The sequence below is a fragment of the Myotis nattereri genome (genome assembly GCF_964212035.1).
Source record: "Myotis nattereri genome assembly, chromosome: 16".
NCBI lineage: Eukaryota > Metazoa > Chordata > Mammalia > Chiroptera > Vespertilionidae > Myotis > Myotis nattereri.
In genome coordinates, this window is record NC_138091.1 from 53118440 (window position 1) to 53136865 (window position 18426).

General features: G+C 50.1%; 2 protein-coding genes across 3 annotated transcripts; one reads left to right on the plus strand and one right to left on the minus strand.

Annotated features, from left to right (window-relative positions):
• Positions 1–752: 752 nt before the first annotated feature.
• ATP5PD (ATP synthase peripheral stalk subunit d) lies at positions 753–6577 on the minus strand. The gene is made up of 6 exons (XM_081109196.1): positions 6475–6577; positions 4457–4587; positions 3467–3563; positions 2082–2153; positions 1080–1142; positions 753–953 (listed from the first exon to the last, which is right to left on the minus strand). Exons 2-6 carry the CDS (start codon positions 4576–4578, stop codon positions 822–824), a joined length of 486 nt encoding a protein of 161 aa, XP_080965322.1. The 5' UTR covers positions 4579–4587; positions 6475–6577; the 3' UTR covers positions 753–821.
• A 197-nt stretch (positions 6578–6774) lies between these two features.
• Positions 6775–18423, plus strand: KCTD2 (potassium channel tetramerization domain containing 2; the record flags this gene model as incomplete). Of its 2 annotated transcripts, none has more annotated exons than XM_081109198.1 (6): positions 6775–7134; positions 8710–8818; positions 10627–10718; positions 12862–12957; positions 14897–15022; positions 15747–18423. In XM_081109198.1, 6 exons carry the CDS (start codon positions 6796–6798, stop codon positions 15774–15776), a joined length of 792 nt encoding a protein of 263 aa, XP_080965324.1. In that variant the 3' UTR covers positions 15777–18423. The 2 variants fall into 2 exon arrangements, with proteins under 2 accessions (XP_080965324.1, XP_080965323.1); XM_081109197.1 differs by having other exon boundaries at positions 6796–7134; positions 12838–12957.
• Between the last annotated feature and the right edge of the window lie 3 nt (positions 18424–18426).

Consider the following 18426-nt stretch of genomic DNA (forward strand, 5'->3'; position numbering starts at 1 on the left):
CCCAGCATGTGCCAATCCAGCCACGACTTCAAAGGCCTTATTTAATGTCTTGGCTGATACACTACCTACCTCATAGGGTTGTTTTGAGGAGAAATGAGATATTTATCTAAAGTGATCAGAATAATTCTTAGAACACAGTATATGCTTTGTAAGTTATGATCATTTACTAATATACTAGCTGGCCCTATTATCCGAGGTTCATGTGATAACCTCCTAGGCTGGATGTGAACCCCTGAAGCAGGGGTCCTCAAACTATGGCCCGCGTGCCACATGCAAATACAAATATTGTATTTGTTCCTGTTTTGTTTTTTTACTTCAAAATAAGATATGTGCAGTGTGCATAGGAATTTCTTCATAGTTTTTTTTAAAACTATAGTCCAGCTCTCCAACGGTCTGAGGGACAGTGAACTGGCCCCCCGTTTAAAAAGTTTGAGGACCCCTGCCCTGAAGGCTCATGTTTCTTCTCTTTCACTTACAATGAATTCATATTAAGGCTCCTCTAAATCCCAAGCACAGTGCTAAGCCCTGGGGAATAGAAATATGACTAAGGTATAGTGCTGGCACTCAACAAAGAGTCTTCTGGAATCCTCTAGATCTTTATCTTCTGGGATTAAGAGCATATCCTGACCATTAGACAACTGAACCCACATACACCTATAGGCTCACCTTTCCATTTTAACAAAAAGCCCACTTCCAGTGAGGTCACCTCAGAGTTGTAACTATCTCAACTGCAAAGGAGCAGACACACTCAGCACCATCTGATTATTTTTAATGTCCAGAGTTTAAAATACAAGGAGCAGAGCTTCCTCTCAGACTTAAGTTTATAAATTCTCAATTGGCTTGTGAGGCCAGTAGGGATACTTCTTTTTGTCTAATTTGGTTTCCGGGAAGGCTTCATTCAAATCCTCAATGGTCATCTGGTCAAATGGAATTATGTTCCTTATCTTCTCCAGCTGAAAGGAGGGGAAACATGTTAAGGTAAGCAGGGTTGCAGAGATGCAAAAAAGGAACCCAAGGCAGGTTTCTGCCATTTGGTGGAAGAGAGGAAATTTATCCCAAAGGCCAAAGGTCATCCTTACCTCTTTCTCGTATTGCTCAATCCTGGCCTTTGAGAGAGACACAAACTCAGCACAACTTTTCGCCTTTAAAAGAAGGGAGACATTCTGTTTTGGATCCAAGTTAAAGTGTCCTGACCCTGAGGCTCCCAAGGTCTCAGAAGTCCTGGAGCCAGACCACTGCTGCTTTCTCACTCTCTACGGAGAATCTGTAGCTGCCATGACTACTGGGGGAGCTGGCTTTGGGAGGCAGCTTATGATGGCGGGGCCAGGGTTCTTCAGCAAGTGACGCATCTAGGCAACCTGCAAAATGCCCATGTTTCATAGGTGCTGGGTGCAGAAGGGTCAGTGCAAGCTGCCTGACCACCTAGCCAGACTTCTCCTTTGCGGAGCCACCTGCACTCCAACTTTTGGCCTTCAGTACTTTCAAGCACACTGGATAATTTTCCACCCAATTCCAACTCCTTAACTGTTTGTAACAGCTTTTTAAAAAATTATTATTGTAACAGCTTTGTTGAGGTATAACTGACATACAATAAAATGCACATATTTAAAGAACCCACTTGATCAGTTATGACATATGTATCCACCTGTGACACCACCGCCACAATCAAGAGAGAACAAACTGCCGAAACCGGTTTGGCTCAGTGGATAGAGCGTCGGCCTGCGGACTGAAGGGTCCCGGGTTCGATTCCGGTCAAGGGCATGTACCTGGGTTGTGGGCACTTCCCCAGTGGGGGATGTGCAGGAGGCAGCTGATCGATGTTTATCTCCCATCGATGTTTCTAACGCTCTATCTCTCTCTCTTCCTCTCTGTAAAAAATCAATAAAATATATTTAAAAAAAAAAGAGAGAGAGAACAAACTGATCAGCCCCCTCTCTCCAATTACCAGGCAACTTCCGAGGTTGCATTTTCTAGAGTTTTATTTTATTCCTCCTTTTAGTTCACTCTACTTCAACCTAATGACTAAGAAGAGTCATCAGGAGTTAAGAGCATTTTGGAATAAAAGAGTCTCAACTACTTACATCTTCTTTTTCTTCAGCATCCACCAGGGCACTGTACTTATCCTCTGGCACAGGAACCTTCAGGGCACTAAACTATAAACACAGGCACAGGGAGATGCTGTTAGTATACCCAGGAGCTCCAAGCTGCTAATCCTTAGAGAGCACATAAGAACACATTCTCCGTTCCAAGAAAAAGCCGGTATGAAGCTAGGGTGTTGGAGTGGAAAGAACATTGGACAGGGAAAGGGACCGCAAGTTCTTCTCAGTGCTGTCACTAACTAAGCGGAGCCCCTGGGCAATTCTTTACCACGATGACCTTTAGTTTCTTCATCTGAAAAGGACAGGTGAACTGGATGACCTCAAAAATGGCCCCTTTTCCCTGGCCCCGTAATAGCTCAGTTGGTTAAAGCATCATCCTAATATGCCAAGGTTGTGGGTTCAACCCCCGGTCAGGGCACATACAAGAATTAGCCAATGAATGCAGAAATAAGTGAAACAATAAATCAGTGGTTCTCCCTACCAAAAAAAAAAGGGGGGGGGGGGGGGGAATCTCTTAGAAGCTTATAGCTCTAAAGAAATTCTGATTTCTCTTTTAAGTGAAACCCAATCGGACTTGGTGGAACTAATGTTTGCATAATGGAGATGGTCTCCCTAGAATGGTGGTTCTCAACCTTGGCTGCACAGTAGAATCACCTGGGAATCTTTTTAAAATCCTGATTTCTGGGCCTCATCCTCCGGAAATTCTGTTTCTTTGTTATGGGGTGGGGCCACAACATTAGTAACAAAGAAACAGAATTTCCAGAGGATGAGGCCCAGAAATCAGGATTTTAAAAAGATTCCCAGGTGATTCTAATGTGCAGCCAAGGTTGAGGACCACTGCCCTATGAAGAAGGCTTAGTGTTACAGCCCCCACACTCAGCACTGCACCTGGCACAGAGTAGGCCCTTGACAAGTTAACAAGAAATTACAGCTTACAAATTACAGTAAAAAAAATAAAAATAATAAAAGCAGAGTAGAGAAAGGAGGAAAACAGGGAAAGGTAGAAAAGATATCAGTTTATTCCAAAGGAGACAGGTGGGGGACCAAGAAATAATTGAGGAGGAGAGGAGTGGAAATGTGTAACTTGACAGCCCTCTGGCTCCTTGAGGAAGGCTACCCTGTACTGTTTCTTTGGACAAAAACCATTCGAATAAACAGACCCCGAATTCTCTGCATGCATTTACCATTGAACTCTATTAACATGAGACCTTTGGCCACACCCACCTCACCTGAGCTTCCTTTGGGATCTGAGTGCTAACACCACCCTTCTTTCCTTGCTGTCCTCCCGAGTATGTACTTATCTGCTGTCCCCCCTCTTCCCACAAGCCACGTTACCAGACCAGCGCTTTAGTTGCCTGAAGTCTCACCTTCTTCTCAAAGTCATCTACTAAGCCGGCCTTCGCCACATTAGCCTTGTAGTAAGCCCAGTCGATAGCAGGTGGTTTCTCAGGCAGAGTGGCCAACCTGCTCACACGGAAAAACCAAAGTTATGGTTGTTCTATGAACAGAAAATTCACACAGTAATTTCCCTGCTCCTTATTCCTACGGCCTGGATGCACCATCACACTTTTGTCTAGGTGGGAAAGCATAGGAATACACAAAAAAGTTACTTTTATTTGGAAAATACATGGATTTCTTTATACTTTCAGAAGAGCACCAGAAAGTCATATGTAGCTCCACATCACTGTTTCGTTTCCACATTCAATGGCAAGTCAAAAAACTCCCTCTCAGAAAGGGACTGACCTGGAGAGAACCAAGATGAAGGCGGAGGTAACTGCCTGTGCTTGCCGCCTCCCATAACCGTATCAAAATTACAAGTGAAATACAGAACAACCATCATTCAGAACCGCCTGAAAGCTGGCTGAATGGAAGTCCTACAACTAGAGAAGTAAAGAAGAAGGCACACGGAGACGGCCTCGCTGTGTACCCTCCAGGTAAGCAACAAAACCAGCCTCAGGCGCAGCTGCACTGAGTACCGACCCTGTGCCCTGGTGCCCGCCAGTCAATCAGTGGAGACCACAACCCTGCAAGGACACACCTGGGAAGCTGCTGAATGCTCCATTATGATCCTCCCCTGGGACCGCCCCTAAAATCTCCGCCCTTAAAACCCTCAGGATGGGGACCCCGTGCCTCTCCCTCCAGGGAGCAAGCCTGTGCCTTTCTCTTTCCCCTGCCCCCTCCCCCTCCAACCCCACCCCAGGCACCTCACCATTAGCCTCCTCACTCCCAAGCTCCCAGGGCCCTTCCTTTACCTCTGGAACATGTTTCCTAAGCCCCTTTCTTCTAGGAATTACTTCTTCTACCTCCAGGATTTACCAAACTGTTCTCTTCCAAAAAAAAAAAGAAAAGGGACTGACCTGGAGGTGAGGGTCTCATTCCAGGATTTCAGGGTGTTAGCAACGGCCTTCTGGTTTTGGGGTATGATCTCCCCAAAAGCTACCCAGTCAATGGTTTTTAGAGCAAGTTTTCGCCCAGCCATCTTGAGATCCTGGAAAATAAAACCCGTCAAATCAAAACTGGGCTCTTGGAGAGAATCCTAGAGGCCATCTTGGCAACGTTCAAGTCCTTCAGAAACAGATCCGCGTCCTCCGAGGGCTTGGAGGACGTACTTATAAAGAAATCAGGATGACTGAATGAGAGAAAGACAGCCGCAGCTCTTCAAATTCAAGGTGTGCAACCTGACATGTAAATATATTCTCCTCCCCCTAAATGCTCCTCCCGCTATTCTCCAGCTCCTAACTCTCCCTGAAAACCCCAGTACTCCAGTGTTTGTTTACCACGTACCTTCGGAAATATTGAAGTCATACTTATGGCTTGCATTAAAGTTAAAAATGTAATTTAAATGCATTTCCACTCAAACTGTGTTTTATTCACTGACTCTCCAGTACACAGAGCTGACACACACCCAAGTTCCCACAAAGGCTTGGATAGAGCAGGCTCTAGACCAGAATTCCCTGCCTGGAAAGTGGGGGTGTCATCAGCCCTGCTTGCCTCAGAAAGCTGTTGCAAGTATCAAGTGAAATCGTGCACATCAACTTGCTCTTTCTACAAACTTAAGAGGCTCTCTATGCCCTCCCTGTCAGATCGGCGCCATGTCTGCCCTTCCTACTCCTGTCTGATGCGTCCCCTGCAGCACCAGCACACACTCTTGTCCTGAGTATGCTGGCCACACCCTAAATATATATATGAATGTGAGACAAGAAGGAAAATGATTACAGCCTTTTTGTTTTTAATAATTCTTTATTGTCAAAAGTATTACGTATGTCTCCCTTTTCCCCCCACGGGCCCCCTCCAGCCCACCCGCCCCCCACCCCAGGCGCGCCCCGCCCCGCCCCGTTGTCTGTGGCCATGGGCCATGCATATACGCACACAAGGTTCTTGGTTGATTACTGCGCACCCACCACCGCCATTTTTTAAATAATACGACAGAATAAAATAGTCCACTTCAACGAAATAAGATCAGTGTCAAACATCAGGAGACTGACTGAAATGTCCAAGGTCTACCAGCGGTTCTCAACCTGTGGGTCGCGACCCCTTTGGCGGTCGAAGGACCCTTTCACAGGGGTCGCCTAAAACGATCCTGCATATCAGATATTTACATTGCGATTCATAACAGTAGCAACATGACAGTTATGAAGTAGCAACGAAAATGATTTCATGGTTGGGTCACAACATGAGGAACTGTATTTAAAGGGCCAGAAGGTGGAGAACCGCTGGATGGGTGGAGCACAGGGAGGTGGTCGTCAATCTGCCCCAGGATCTTAAAGAGAAACGTGCCCAACACCTGCCGCTTCCTTTCCTTCCCACTCAGGACAGCCTGCTTCCTGGAATGGAGGTGAGGGCAGGAGATTTTGAAGATGCCAGAGGAACAGCTTCCTTAAAGAGACCTTTCCCAGCACCCGGAGCAGGGAGGCTCCGTAAGTGAAGGGGTTTTTGTCTTTGATTTATTGGGGAACCCCCAGCGCCTAGAACCGATCGTGCACAGGAGGTGCTCCGTGAGGATCTGCTGAGGGGCTCTGACCCGCCCGCAGCTCGAAAGCCGGAACCCTCGGGAGGGAGGGGCGGACGCATCAAGCTGCATTACTGTCTTCAGGTGACGCTGCTCCAGCCCCCAAACCGGACCTCTACCGTCAGCCGCCCCGGGGCGCACGGGGCTGTGGAAGCGCCTAAGTTAAAGGTGACCAGGTCGCCGCCGGGCCCCGGCGACCTCTCGCGCGAGCAGAGCCGCACCAGCTCCACCCGGGCACTCTTCCAGCGAGGCACCCGCGGCGCCTGGCGTCCTGGGCAGGATTGCGACAAGGGCCGACGCGAGGTTTGGAGGCGAAAGAGCAGAGGAACCCCCTGGGGTCGGAGCCAACGTCCCAACCCTACTCACCTTCACCGACCCCGGCGACCCGCGGTCCACCGCGCAAGTAACGGAAATGGGTCACCGGAAAGGCTTCCCTTAGCCAACCACTCATCCAAAGGGGCGGGCCTTGCCGCACAGGTTAGCCAATAGAGATTAAGGTTCCTTCCGGAAGTCCCGCCTACAAGGGCGGGCACAGCGCTCCCACCGTGCGGATCCCCGGGTGCTGGTTGGGGGCGCTCTCGTCCCTCTCCCCGGCCCCACCCCCGCCGATGGGCCGGCCCGGCTCTCCCTGCCGCGAGATGGGCCAGCCCGGCGGCGCGCGGGCAGTGGCGGCGGCGGCGGCCCAAGATGGCGGAGCTGCAACTGGACCCGGCGGTGGCCGGGCTGGGAGGGGGTGGTGGGAGTGGGCTGGGCGACGGGGGCGGCCCGGGCCGCGGACCTCCCAGCCCTCGCCCCGCTGGCCCCACGTCCCGCGGGCACAGCCGCCCGCCCGCCGCCGCCGCGCAGCCGCTCGAGCCGGGTCCCGGACCGCCCGATCGGGCAGGGGGCGCCGGCGCGGCCCGCTGGGTCCGGCTGAACGTGGGCGGCACCTACTTCGTGACCACCCGACAGACCCTGGGCCGGGAGCCCAAGTCTTTCCTCTGCCGCCTCTGCTGCCAGGAAGACCCGGAGCTGGACTCGGACAAGGTGCGCCCCGCCCTCGGGCGCGCCCCCGGCCTTCAGACCCCCCGGTTCCTCCTAGGCTGGACCCCAGATCCCTGTGACACGCTCCTCCAGGCGGGCTCCTCGGGCCTGGACCCCCGCCCCCCTCCTCCCCCTACAAGCTCTACCCCGGCAGCTCCTCTCGCCCATCCTCCGGCGCACCCAGGGTTTCTCCCGGACCCCACCCTTCGTTTCGGTCTCAGCGGCTCGTTCGCCGCACCGCCCACCCACCCACCCGCACGCGGGAGACCCCGGCTCCGTATTCCTCTCCACACCCCATCCCAGCCCCTCGGGTCCGCCTGAGCTTTCCCCTGGCTCCTCGTCAGCCCCTCACTGCCTGTGCCAGATCCATCCAGAACTGGGTCAGGACGAGCCAAGGCATCTTTGTAGCTTTCTCAGACTTCCTCTCGGACCCGCTGCCAAGTTGGGCGAAAGCCTGGGTTAGAGGGTGGCTTGACAGCTGCCATCACACTGCTTTCCCGGGGTCATGGTCCCTGAGCTGGGCGCTGGGAGCAGTCACTGTGTCAGGTCCATCCTTGAGATCAGATCCATTCCTTGGAAGGAGGTTACCATTTCCGGTGCCAACCTCAGACCCCTGGTTAAGATCCCGGGGAAATGAAGACAGGAATGCTGTTGGGCAAGATGCATAGCTGCTAACCAGAGGCTTGAGACGACCCAAGAGACTTAACCCATTTCCAGTTTGAACTGTTGCTTGAATTTTTTTTTTTAACTTTACACGTTCATCTTTCAGTTCCCAACGTAAAGCAATTGATCATTGCTTACATCATCTTGTAGCCCATAATAACGTGCAGCCTGTTATCTTGAAACAGACTTGGGGTTGGGTAAACATGGGTCGGTTTCATTTATTTATCTCTGACCTCTCCTCTGATAAATCTCAGATTGATAGAAACCTGTCCTGCCCTAACTGGAGATTCCAAAACCCTGGCTTATAAAGGAATTGTTTTTATCTACCGTAAGCCTCCCTTCTTGCAGTAGATCCCAGTTTATTCTTGTTTCTTTTACTGTAAAGATGAGTAGGATTAAAACTGCTCAGAGCCAAGCGCTGGCAGCACCAAGCTTCCTCTGGGCACAGAGCTGGGGTGTGCAAGGTGCAGCTGGCACTGCAGACGGCCACTGACGTTGGCCTTGAGCACGGGAGCATTGCCAACTAAACAGGTTTTCTTAGAATTAGGAATATGATTCAGGGACAGTAGGGAGTTCAGAATGTCCATCTCAAGCAGAGATTTAACCACAACGATGGCGTTTTCTTCCTCCCTTTCTTAAAAAAAAAAATAGCCAGAAAAATTGGTCATTGTGTCCAAGTAAATATTTTAGAAGTTGAAGTAAACGTCTAGATGATATGACTGTACATCCGGAACGCCTCACCTTAAATTATGTTCAAGTACCAGAAACATAAAACTAGCCTTCCTGTCCATAGTTTGTGATAAGCAAACGTTTAGCACAACTTGCCCTCTCACTAATGGTTTGTGACCAGGTTTGACACCCTGTCCTGACTTGGTCTGAACGCTCCACAGTGACACCCTTGTGTTTGGTCGGCAGGATGAGACGGGGGCCTATCTGATTGACAGGGACCCCACCTACTTTGGTCCTATCCTAAACTACCTCCGCCACGGGAAACTCATCATTACGAAGGAGTTGGCAGAAGAAGGTAAGAGCAGCGTTCGAACCAGGCATTTTCAGAATTCGGGTTTTGTTTGAGACTTTTGTCGCGCTCGCGTGCAGGTATAGTAAAGGCTTATGAAAGTGAGCCGGGAGCCTCAGTTACTGAGTGACGTCTGAGGGAGTCTTGTTTAAGGGAGCCTCGTCGTGTTCTGTTCATCCACCTTAACGAGAAGGGAAAGAGGTAGCTTTGGGAGTTTTTTCCAAACCTGCAGAATTTTCAGGATCCCTTTTTACAGTTGCTTATATGCTAGCAGTGAATGTCCATAGCCTGAAGCAACACAACTCTGATATTTAGTTATTTATATTTTTTGTTTTAGTTTGAACTTGCAGCTGCAAAGAAATAATAAAGGCTTGGCCTCATTTCTTTTAAGACTGATCTCATGCCTCCTTGTCAATTTTTGCAACTGACCTAATTCATTCTCCAATCCATTGTCAGGTACCTCATCAGTGGCCTCATCTTTTTGGTTTTTAGGGCATTTAGACTAAGTGGGCCTAGATGTCTTTCTAAAAGGCTTGGTTGGCTTGGTCTCATCGAAGGCCTTCAGTTGAAGATTGGGGCCTGTCCCTGAGTCCAGGGCACCCTGATCGGGAATGTTCGCTGAGTAAGGAAGCTGTAATGGCTGTGCTGGTTAATTAAGCAGCTGCAAAACACCTCTGTTTCTACCAGTGAAAAGAGAACTTGCTCTCTTTTTGTAAATGCCCTCTTTACAAAACATTTCAAATTCATACAGAAGTAACGGGCATGACACAGTAAATTCCATATACACCCACCATCCATCCATCCAGCTTCAACAATTGCCAACTCATGGGTAATCTTGTTTCTTGAAAAGAGGACTCTTAATGCAGTTCTTTTCTAATGCCTTTTCAAAAACTTTTATTTTAAAATAATTTCAAACTAGGAGAAAAGGGCAAGAATAGTACAAAGAACTCCCTTTATCCAGAATCACCAATTTTTAACATTTTTTGGTCATATTTGCATTATCATTCATTCATTCTCTCTCCTCCTCCTGCCTCTCCATCCTCCACCCCTCCCACAGGTTATTTCTGAACTATTTGAGAATAGATTCTAGACTTCTCCCCTTAATACTTCAGTGGATATTTCCCAAGAACAAATCTATTCTCTTACATAACCACAGTGTAGTGATCAAATTGAGGGAATTTAATATTGATGAACACTTTTATCTGTAGCTTATTCTCCAGTTTTGTCTACTGTTCCAATGATGGCCTTTATAGTACATTTTTCTCCTGGTGCAGGATCACATATCCCATATAATTGTCCTCTCTAAAGTCTTTGACTTTATGTAGCATGGGTTTCTTCCCATGATTGCCTTTCATATTGTTCAAATAATAAGCATTCTGTTAAATTGGGTCCACATATATTTACACACACAACCCACCCCCGGTCATTTTTAGGACAAACTGCAACTCAGGTAAAAATTGCAAGCTCAGGAGTTGTCTAACTTGACTAGTTCCGGGAACTAAGTGATATACGGTCAAGGTGTCCTGCAGCCAATGGCAGGCACAGGGAGAGCCAGGGAAGGTGCCGGTAGGAAACTAAAGGTGAAAGGGGGTGGACAGGCCAGACCCTTCCTGCTGACTCCCTTCCGTTGGGCAAAGGCGATGGGTACGCTCTAAACAGCAACGAAGCATTTCCAGGCAGAGGGAAAGAAGCTAGGCTTGCATTTGAAAACTGCAGCTTTTGGCAAACGTGCACTCCAGACACAAAGGCCAGCCTTTCCTGCTCTTCTCGGGGGAGTTTGCACATCTCTAACTACAGTTTGGTCCTTGTTCTAGGTGTGCTGGAAGAGGCAGAGTTTTACAACATCGCTTCTCTTGTGCGGCTGGTCAAGGAAAGGATACGGGACAATGAGAACAGAACTTCCCAAGTAATGGATTTTGAATTTTTAAGGGGAAACTACCTCGAGTGGCTGTCTGTCCATGTGTCTGGGTGTAGTTAGGAAAGGATGACTTGCCCTCAGAGCCTGAGGTCTGTGTGGAAAACTGTCCGTCTGCCAGGCCGGCAGCATGTACTCCACCAGACTTGTTCAGAACAAAAAAACAGAAGAAATAACAAAGAAAACAAAACAGCCTCATGTCCCTGTAGAAGAATGGGGAGGCTGCAGCTACTCACCATATGGCAGTGGGAGGCCCCAAACCTGTTCTCGCAGAGGGAGCATCTGTCTCCCTCCACGTGAAGACCAGGCCGGGTCCCGCTTGCACCTGGTGGCTGCTCTTTGTTAGGACTAGCCTTCAGCGTGTGGCCACATCACAGCCGGCTCCTGCCAGCCCCCTGAAACCAGTCTCATGGTGTAGACTTTAGAACAGCAGTTCTCAACCTGTGGGTCGTGACCCCTTTGGGGTTTGAACGACCCTTTCACAGGGGTCGCCTAAGACCATCAGAAAACACATATATAATTACATATTGTTTTTGTGATTAATCACTATGTTTTCATTATGTTCAATTTGTAACAATGAAAATACATCCTTCATATCAGATATTTACATGATGATTCATAACAGTAGCAAAATTACAGTTATGAAGTAGCAACGAAAATAATTTTATGGTTGGGGGTTATCACAACATAAGGAACTGTATTAAAGGGTCGCAGCATTAGGAAGCTGCTTTAGAAGCTGCTTGTCTATTGTGCTCCTGAGGAAATAATACCAAGCTTCTCATTTTATTATGAAGTCTAGATTTTGGTATTAACTCAGTAGATAATAGTAACAAAAGTGAAACAATTTCCCACCCGGTTTGGGAAGGGAAGACATAGAGCTTACTCGGCTTATTTTATGTCACGTACCCATCCAGGTGTCTTAGGAGGCCACAGTAACTTCGATTAGGCCCTTGGGACTCTCTGACCACAGAAGTCCCATGCCCTCAAGAAGCTGGAAGTCTAGCAGGAAACACAGACACCCCCTTTCATGTATGAGGCTCTCCTCTAAGTCCAACTGCAGTGACAGGCAGGGTCAGACCCCACTGACCGTCTGGCCTGCAGCATGACGTGCCTCCTACCCCAGCAGATTCCGGCGGTGGAGGCTTTCCTGAGAGCTGATCTGCTGCAAGGTAGAATTTTCCTGCGATTAAGAAGGAAGCAGTACATTTCTTTTCACCGTAAAAAATAGTTCCTTGCTCCTTGTGTGTTTGACTTGATAGATTGGTTTTCTGGCTCTGAATGGTTTATCTGAATGGAATAACCGACACCTGTGATAAAAAATGAACTCTCATCACGCTGTCTCCAGCAGTTTGCAGGGGTGGAAAGGAGGGCTTGTTCATTTAGTTTCCATCCAGCTGCGGGCTGAAAGGCTGCTTTAATATCAAAGATGAATTTCCAGTTGGTTAGCGGATTACCAGTGAAATAGGATCGAGTGTCACCAAGCTTTTGCACCTCATATTATATTCACAGGGCACCTTTCCCTATTGTAGAGCTTTAAGAGCTGAGATATTCTGAAAATTCTAAGCCTCTCATCATGCTTGGTGTCTCTGGTGACCAGCCATGAGCCTATGAAAGACACTTATCACTCGGGAGTTTCCGAGGGTTTATTTTTTATTATTCCTCGGTCTGTAGCAGAATGTCACATCTTCCGCTGCGACACTTTCACTGTCCGGTAGCATGGCAGAGGGTAAAGGTCGCTGGAACATGTATGTGTATGTGATGGGTTCCTATTTCACATGTTATTCCCATAATAAGGTGTCACTGCCAATAAACCACAATAGAATCTACATTGTCCACATGGATGTTAGACACGAGCAGCTTAGAAGAACATGTGGCTTTCTCGTCCAGAGTAAGTTTACTGTTTTCTGTTTAGGACAATAGAGGAAATCTAAGAACATAACTCATCCCTCTCCACTTGAGAATGATCTTCCCCACTGATTCATATCCCTGGACCCTTTGGTTTTTGGATAAGTTGTTATTGAAAAGCTACCGTGCTGCTTGTAAAAGGGTTAGAGGTTGGCTGCCAAGAAAATATTCCAAGCAAACTCCTTTTCAGTGTTTGTTCTTTTAGCCTCACTGTTCGTGGTTGTCGCAGGGCCCAGTGAAGCACGTGTACCGAGTCCTGCAGTGCCAAGAGGAGGAGCTGACACAGATGGTCTCCACTATGTCTGATGGCTGGAAATTCGAACAGGTATGTTTCTTAAGTAATACAACCCCAGTGTCTGCCTGGGAGTCCACACTCCAAACATTGACCTCCGTAGCCAGTTAACAGCCTAGGGCCCCATGTGATCCTGCTCCAAAGCATGGGAAAAGAGAGCTGCTCAGTGTGGATTATTTATAACCAAGGTTTCAGCTTGATTGTGCTAGAGGGAGTCAGCCAGCTTGTTTGGGCTTGAAATGCCTCTCTCTCTCCCTTTTTTTGTCTAATAGTTCATTGCATCTTAGACAGAGAGGAAGGCAGAAGAGAGAAACATCAGTGTGAGAGTGCAACATCGATGGCTGCCTCATGCATGCCCCCACTGGGCAGGTGCCCCAGCTGGGAATCACTCCAGCAACCCTCTGGTGCACAATACAGTGTCCAACCAACTGAGCCCCACTGGACAAGACTCTCTTTTTTCTCCCCCAGTGGGATTTTTTTTTTCAGAAATGCGTGTGGATGCATTCTAGAATAATTACCTAAAGAAGACTAGGATTCACCAATAGCCCTTCCTTTGCTTGCCCCAGGGTCAGAACTTTATCATCCTGGGTATAAGTGTAATCGGCAGAGAAAGGGTGGTGAGCTGCAGTGATAGGAAAGGAATCAAACGCATGGTTTCCATCCCTGGGCTGTGGATTCCGTCCTGTAGCTTTGTGCCATTAGATGGCAGAATTGTTCTGTTCATCTACTTTCTTCAAAACACGGGTGCTGAGCATGAACAGAATGAATATATTGTCATTTTATTTGGATCGTGCCAATTTTCATGTAGAGTTTAAGAGGCCAGTTGAACTGTCACCATAACTTACCTTCTCAGAAGTTCCTTTTTGTGTCTCTGTCTTCAGAACCGATACTGGGTTTTTCCTCCCACAGACCTCCCACTGCAGAATCCGTTCTGCCTGTGTGTCCTTCTAGTCCTTGTCAGGTGTGGGTTGCAAAATGGTGCCATACTTCCACTCCAGAAGTGTTTCCCTGATTAAAGTCTTAAGCAGAGGATGTTATAAATACGGTTTTAAAGTATTCTTTTTTTAAAAAAATATTTTTGTTGATATCAGAACAGGAGGGAAGGGGAGAGAGAGATAGAAACATCAATGATGAGAGAGAATCATTGATTGGCTGCCTCCTGCACACCCCCTACTGGGGATTCAGCCCAAAACCTGGGCCTGTGCCCTTGACTGGAATCGAACCTGGGACCCTTCAGTCCATAGGCTGACACTCTGTCCACCGAGCCAAACCAGCCAGGGCTAAAGTATTCATGTCCTGTAGGAAGACCAAGTGTGCCCTCAGTGACTCCACTATGTGGGTGAGGAAGTTAAGGCACAAAGGGGCTGAGGCGTCTGCCCATACAGCATGTCGGTCATGGTTCCCTGACTTGCGGCCCTAGGGGCTCGCCAAGAAGACCTCACCCTTGGGCTCAGCTTCTTCTGCAGGTGTATTTCCTACTTAGAATTAAAGCCTGGATTCAGTTCCCCAAAAAGGTGAAAGCTACCAGGAGCATGTGGTTTGCGGTAGTGCTTCAGTGATTGGCCTGCTTTCCCCGGCCTTCCGGGCGCCAGGCTCCCGTCTCGCCCTCTGTCCAGATGAGCCACTGTGTGTAGGTGTTCTGGCTGAAGCAGTGTCCATTTTTATTCACAGAAACATTCTGTTTCCCTTTGTGTTTGCTGGAAGGAATGTGGTCATGTGAATCCAGCTGCTGCCTTTGGGTGTCAGCTGCTCGGGTGAGGGAGATGGTGGCAGAACTCAGACTTTTTTCCTCTGGGGCGGCCTCGCTGACGACGCCCTGATGAGTGACCGAGACCCGGTGACTGGGGCCTTGACGGTCCCAGAGCCCTTCACCCGCTGAGGAGGCGAGCCGCAGCGGCCCCTCGGCAGGCTTGGTTCTGTGGCACTGAGCGGTGTCGGGTCCCGTGTGTTCACCAGGTCCTTGTTTTATCAGCTCATCAACATCGGGTCTTCCTATAACTATGGGAACGAGGACCAGGCGGAATTCCTCTGTGTCGTCTCCAGAGAACTAAATAATTCCACCAACGGCATCGTCATCGAGCCCAGTGAAAAGGCAAAGGTAAGAGGCCGCGTCACCGGAATCTGCGTGGGACTCGTGCGCCCCCCAGGGGCCCTGTCTCATTTCCTCCCGGCCCTTCTCAAGGCAGCTTTGCGGTTCCCCTTCATTTGGGTCTTCTGATTGTTGTCATTTAAACCAAGATTTATGAGCAGTGAGAGGGGTTTTCGTAAGAAAACAGGACGGAAAAGGGCAGGCTGTTCCCAGGCTCTGTCGAATCAGTGAAAAAGAAGGGCTTATCCCCCTAACCCCCCAAGCTCGGCATTCTGAACCTCAGCGTTGGGAAGTACTGGCTGTTGCTTTTATTATTTGAAACTGTTCTTTTTCCTGCCTTAAGAAAAAAGGCATTAGGTTACCTTGGTGGCTTCTTAAGTTACCGGAAAAGTGCTGTACACAGTTACATTTCCCCCACTGGGGCCCCCAGAAACACAAACACACTCTTGGAAGTCGCCCGCATATGCCTGACCCGTTCCCTGGAGCAGGGAGAAGTGGTCCCACAGCACCGCTGGCCCGCCGCCGTCAGCTGGTCTCCAGCCGGAGTGCTGTAGGGAGGGGTGGGCTCCCGTCCTGCTGGCTTCCTGGGTAACGGACTGTGGTGCTGCTCGCCGGGGCCAGGGGGAAGCAGTGGGTCTCCTGGCTTTCTTCAGCCGTCTGCTTAGCAGCTGAGCCTAAAGCAGTCTGCATCCAGAGTCCAAGCCTCAGCCCTCTCCCCACCTTCCACTTCCAGATTCTTCAGGAGAGAGGGTCTCGGATGTAAACGCCAGAATCCTAGACATGGAGAGAGCGCCCTGGCAGAGCACCTCCTGAAGTTCAGTCTCGCTCCTGTACAGTAACTGAGCTGCAAAGCAAAGCTGAGCCTGGCCCCCCGTGGAGTGCGTTCTGGTCAAACCAAAGGAACCCCACCCAGCCGCAGGAACCGAAGACACATGGAGCTTCGGCTGCAGCACACCTTCTCAGACTCCGGCTCTGTTCCTCGCCAGTGCCACACAGCTTTACAGCCGCATCTGGGCCGGGTTTCCAGTTGGAACCTGGGGCCGGGGGAGGGGAGAGGCAGCCTGCTCTTGGCCGTGCCTGTGCTTCCGGGAAGCCAGAGCAGTGAGCGGACTGTCCCTGCGCTGTGCCGAGGCGGGCGCTGGCACCAGCCGCTCTGTAACACTGTCCTCCCGTCCTTCGATGCACCGCATACTAATGTAGCAGACGCAAAGGAGTCTAGCTCCCATTTGTCGAACTGAATTGAGGGCTTTGATAAAGGAGAGAGTACCCCACATTCCTATGAACTAAGCCTCTTTGAGGAAAGGGAGGATGGGGCGTCCTTGCTTGTGGTTGGAGGCTGGGGAGTGCTGCTCGGGGTTTGGGCCGTTCAGCTGCTGCCACAGTCAGCTTTGCCCCGTTTGTCTCCAGCAACCTGGGCCGTCCAGGCGGCTTGCTTTCTTGCCAGGAAGAGGGTGGAGGCAGGCGGCATTCTGCACTGAATGGGACAGGCAGATGGGAGCTGGAGGTAGTGGGTGTAACTGCTTCTGCAGCTTTCTCTTACACTCTTGGTCCTTCCTTCCTTCCTGGACTTTTTAAACTGGGCTAAAGGGACTTTGGACCCCCCTGGTGGCTTGGGTGGGGATGGCTGTTTCTTTAAGAGTTGCCAAATGTGTCCTATTACGGTGTCCAAAGTGTTATTTCTGTGATTGTCTCCTGGAAATGCCTTGACTGAACATGTAATATTTGTTTGTGTCTCTCTCGCTCTCTCACCTTGGCAGCCCTGCCCTGCAGCCCTGTCCGTGACCCACACCTTCCCGCTAGTGTGTGTGCGTTTGCTGGGCCGTCTGAGGGCTCTCCCTGTCCCTGACCCGCCCGCACCGTCACTTCTTTCTATGGAGGGCCATGCCCTTGACCAAACGCTTGTTTGCCCTGGGGGAGCAGAGCTGTGGCTGCAGAGCTTGTGCCAGACCTTCTCTCAGCTTTGAGTCTGAGAGCAGCTGTGAATGCATGGGGGCCGGGAAGCCTTGTCTTTCCCGATGGCTCCCAGGGTGTGGCAGGTGGGCCAGAGAAGGGGAAGGCGCCTCGCGAACACGCCATCTGTAAGCCACCTCCAGCCAGTCGCTTCTGGTTCTTCAGAGCTGAGGGTCCCTCCGCTCCGCAGCTCACCTGCTTGCTAGGGGGCCTGGGGTCGTAATTTTTGGATATAGACTGTGCCAAGTGTCTTTTGAGCTTGTGACCTGCGCATGCCCAGAATTCTCACTTTGACCTTATTTCTCTGTGTAAAGTAGGATAGACATGTCTGCTGACAGACAAGGCTGCACGCCAGCCTGAGGTGCACATTGGCACCTCAGAAGCCTGGCAGGCGCCCAGGATTTTTACAGCTGTGACATGTCGAGGAACTTCTGCCTACAGTAAAAGCCGTCACCTTTCAGAAAGGTTGTAGGCATCCATCCTGTCATCTGTCGGGAGGGGGGAAAAAAGGTTTCAATGTGTCGGGGAAAAGCATCTCTGACAGGACAGAGGACTGGAGGGGGTGCTGTTTGGACAACTGGCATAAGGAACCTCAAATGGACGCCCCCAAGGAGACGTGCTTTCCTGGGCACTGGGCATGCTGATGACCAGCCTGGTCCCAGGCCACGAGGATGAGGAGGCGGGAGGCAGGCACGGCGAGCCCTCGGGAATGCATTTCTCCTCGCAGAACCCGCAGCGGGGCTGTAAGAGGACTGCCGAGCCCTGCTCTGCTCTGAGACGCAGGCCTAAGCGGTATCTCATCTCCTGGGGGGCTGGCTTTCACCCAGCTTCCCTCCTGGCAGCCCAGGGACCCTTTAATGGTTCTAGTGCTCCAGAAATCTCAGATGATTTGTTTCGTAAGGTTTCTGAAAAGTATTTTACCCAAACCCTTTATGAGCCAAGGGGTATTTTTCTTGAAAGCCTCCCCCTGGTAGAGTCTGGCTAATTCAGAGAGAGGTCTGGCCTTTGGCTTGGGGGTGTCACATGACCAGTGACCCATCCTCTCCAACTTCCCAGTGCTGCCAAGTGGGGAGTGTCTTCCTGCTTCATTCTCCGCCCAGGGCTGTGGCCGCAGGCCATGCAGGTCAGGCCCAGGGAGCAGCCGGCATCCGAATGACAGCAGTGGGCTTGTCGTGGCCTCAGAACCTGCTCTGTACCTTGGCAGTGAGGTGGGCCCAGTCCCTCTAGAATGACTTCGTTCCTGCAGTTGCAGCTGATCTCAGGGGTGTCGGGAGGCAGGGACAGCTGTTGGGGTAGGGCTGAGAGGACACCCACACCCTGCAGCGTGGCCTTCGATCCAGACGTTAGGGACCATGCCCGTCCCCTGTGGGTGCCCTTGATGATTGAGTGTTTGAAGAGTCCGAAATGGTGTGACCTCCTTTTTTCTTTTGGTCAATAAACACATGAAACGATCTGCTGAATCT

Coding starts and splice junctions, on each gene's coding strand:
- ATP5PD (XM_081109196.1), bottom strand. CDS start 4,578: ATGGCTGGGCGAAAACTTGCTCTAAAAACCATTGACTGGGTAGCTTTT. Junction 3,564..4,456: donor AATGAGACCCTCACCTCCAG/GTCAGTCCCTTT, acceptor CCGTGTGAGCAG/GTTGGCCACTCTGCCTGAGA. Junction 2,154..3,466: donor TAGATGACTTTGAGAAGAAG/GTGAGACTTCAG, acceptor CTGTGTTTATAG/TTTAGTGCCCTGAAGGTTCC.